Genomic DNA, 3,156 nt, shown 5'->3' on the forward strand with positions numbered 1-3,156 from the left:
GGCCGACACGTATCTCTCGCAGGAGACAGAGGAGTCGACCCCGAGCAGACAATTTTGGCTCTTTTTATACACTCTAGGGGGATACAACAGGGTGTCAGCTTCTCATTGGGTAATAAAAGCGCAGTTTAAATTCATTGGTTTGGCTTCATACATGGATTACACAGCACACTTACATGTTATCATAGTTTTGCACCGTTAACAGTCAAGCAAATCTTAAAACATCAGCTTGTTTGCCCAACCCTTGTGGTCGGCCAGTTCTTGGAATATGGGTACCCTGCAGTTAGGCTATTTCCTGGAACACTGGGTGTGGGGTAGTCTCTTGGGCACACAAACGGGGTCACACCCGGGGCAGTGGAAAATTCCTGAGTTTAACTTAGCTGAGAACTATAGGAGCCATTTTAGAGCTCTTGGGGCCATTTTAATTTTAATCCTTCAGGACTACTTATGGCATTTATGGTAAAGAAAAGAGCTATTCAATTAGTGTAAGTTCAGTGAGAAGACAAAAATTAGATAGCCCAATTATTTAACAGATAAATTTGATGTAATGATTGTTAACTAGTCACTAGAGACAAAACCTAGAAAAATGCTGAATAGTTGGTGCTTGGCACCCACTCAGAGGTGCAATAGAAAACAAGCCCAAGGATCCACTTTCAAAAGGTTACAACTTTGAAGACCCTGTGATGTAGCTCTGCTTTGCAAGCACAAAGTCCATCATGAGTCTGAATTCACCAGATGGCAACCAACACAACAACAGAGACAAAAATAAAGCATAATGTCTAAATAAAAGACTGGCAATTTGAACTCACCAACAGCTTAGCAGGAAAAGAAAATCTAACAATTTGCTTTCATAAATATTACAGCCTGGGAAACCCTATGAGACAATTCTACTCTGAAATACAGAGCTGCTATTGGTTGAGATTGACTTGATGGCATTGAAAACAGTGAGGGTCTTCAGGATGGTACAAACAATTGGTATGCTTGGCTGGTAACTGGAAGGCTAACAGAGTTCAGCCAGTGGTACTTGGGCATAAAGGCCTGCCAGTATTGAACATATCATGGATTACCAAGAGAACAAATAGATTTTCTCTGGAAAGAGTGAAACCAAGTTGCTCCTCAGAGGCAAGGATTTTTAAACTCTACCTCACACACTTTGAGTATTTCACCAGGAGGGACAAGTCCTTGGAAAAGGACATCATGCTTGGAAGGATAGAGGGTCAGCACAGGAAAAGAAGATCCTAGATGAGAGGAATTGACACAGTAACTGTGGCAATGGGAGCAGGTGTGTTGGAGATGGTTGGGTTGGCTCAGGATAGGGCAAGGTTTAGAGCCATTGTTCACTATGAGTTGTAATCATACTGTAGTAGTCATACCGTAGTGGTCAGTATGAGCCATGGTCGACCTGATGGAATGTAACAACAACATCAACAATCTACTTGGAAAAAAATCTGCCATTGAAAATTCCATGGAGTACAGATAAATTCTGAGACACAGGATTGGCATGAGTTAGAGTCAACATCACATGAACTGTTTTTGTTAAGATCTTGAAAGGGACTGTCATTAGAGGAACAAAGGTGGGATGGTGACAACTTAGAAGCCTAAAGGAAGAGTCCAGAGAGATTGGATCCCAGACTTTTAAGGAGCAAGTTTTGGCCAATTAGTGTTAGAAGTAAAAATTCCTTACCCAATGAACCAAAAGAGCTTCCTGCAAATACTGTATAATGCCACTGTCATAAAACAGGACTGACATGGCGGGTGGAGAAAAACTAAGAAACGAGGGAATAAATAATGAACACTGCATTAGAACAGATGAGGGAAAAACTGTTTAGAAGGAATATATGATTAAACATTATTTTCATGACAGCAGTCCAGAATAAGAGGTCCATAGAAAAGAGGACTGGGTTGGGAGAGGAGAAGAAATTGTGCCGGCCTTCTCTGACCCTTGACCTGACGGCCGCCCTTGAGCCGGCCCGAGGGGCCTCAGAAGCCGGAGCTTCCTTCCTGTGGCAGGGTTGCCACCATGGCCAAGTACCTGGCCCAGATTATTGTGATGGGCGTGCAGGTGGTGGGCAGGGCCTTTGCCCGGGCCCTGCAGCAAAAATTTGCAGCTAGCCGGGTAGCAGCTGATGCTCGGGGACGTGCTGGCCACCAGTCTGCTGCTGCTTCCAGCCTCTCTGGCCTCAGCTTGCAGGAGGCCCAGCAAATCCTCAACGTCTCTAAGCTGAGCTCTGAGGAGATACTGAAGAATTATGATCACTTGTTCAAGGTGAATGACAAGTCTGTGGGAGGCTCCTTCTACCTGCAGTCCAAGGTGGTCCGAGCAAAGGAGCGCCTTGATGAGGAACTGAAGATCCAGGCCCAGGAGGACAGAGTGAAAGAACAGCCAACCAGGACATGAATGCCATTCCCCCTCCCAGCCCCCACCCCTAATTTATACTTGGTAATAAACACTGTTTCTGCAATTACAGAAGTAAAAAAAAAAGAAATTGTGCCATTATGAATTAATTTTTCTAAAGATAAAAGTGAACTGGGGAAGATAGAGAGAAAAATGTGCAACATGTATTAATGGAAACCCTTGTTTTTTTTGTAAGCTTTCTTTAAATTCACAATAAAAATGATATTTTAAAAAATCTTCCTATAAATATATTTATAGTCATTGAGTAGATGTCAACTCATAGCAACCCTATGCATAAACAGAATAGAAGACTACCCAAGCCTGTGCCAATTTCATGACAGTTGGTATGTTTGAGTGTATCGGTGCAACCACTGTGTAAAGCATTTCAAGCTAGAGGCTCATTTTCCAGAACTATGTCAGGTAACCTTCTATTGTGATCCACAGGGCTTTTGTTAGCTAATTTTTGGAAGTAAATAACCAGGCTTTGTTTCCTTGTCTACCTTAGTTTGGAAGCTTCGGTGGTGTTGCTAGCACAGCTTCCAGCATCATAGCAACTTGTCAGCCACCACAGTACAACACGCCAACAGAGAGGAGGCTGAATACACCCATACAACGAATGTATCTACTACGAAACCCTCACTACAATCAAGACAATGAGTGTATTGTCAGTAAACCTTTTTTGTTTTCCTCTTTGAAGGGGTAGCCCATAAAAGATGCAAGGATCTAATGCTCTCAAACTCATGGAACTTAAGTTACTTCACTTT

The 3,156-nt window shown here is 42.8% G+C and overlaps 1 protein-coding gene across 1 annotated transcript; it reads left to right on the forward strand.

Moving 5' to 3' along the window:
• The first annotated feature begins 2,017 nt into the window (after positions 1–2,017).
• On the forward strand, positions 2,018–2,395 carry LOC102857394 (mitochondrial import inner membrane translocase subunit TIM16-like). The gene has a single exon (XM_006887652.1). The coding sequence runs from the start codon at positions 2,018–2,020 to the stop codon at positions 2,393–2,395; it is 378 nt and encodes a 125-aa protein (XP_006887714.1).
• Positions 2,396–3,156: the final 761 nt, after the last annotated feature.

Source organism: Elephantulus edwardii, unplaced genomic scaffold (assembly GCF_000299155.1).
Source record: "Elephantulus edwardii isolate Elephantulus edwardi_28Jun2011 unplaced genomic scaffold, EleEdw1.0 scaffold00060, whole genome shotgun sequence".
Taxonomy (NCBI): domain Eukaryota; kingdom Metazoa; phylum Chordata; class Mammalia; order Macroscelidea; family Macroscelididae; genus Elephantulus; species Elephantulus edwardii.

Excerpts from the sequence above, each read along its gene's own strand:
- LOC102857394 (XM_006887652.1), top strand. The coding sequence starts at position 2,018 with ATGGCCAAGTACCTGGCCCAGATTATTGTGATGGGCGTGCAGGTGGTG.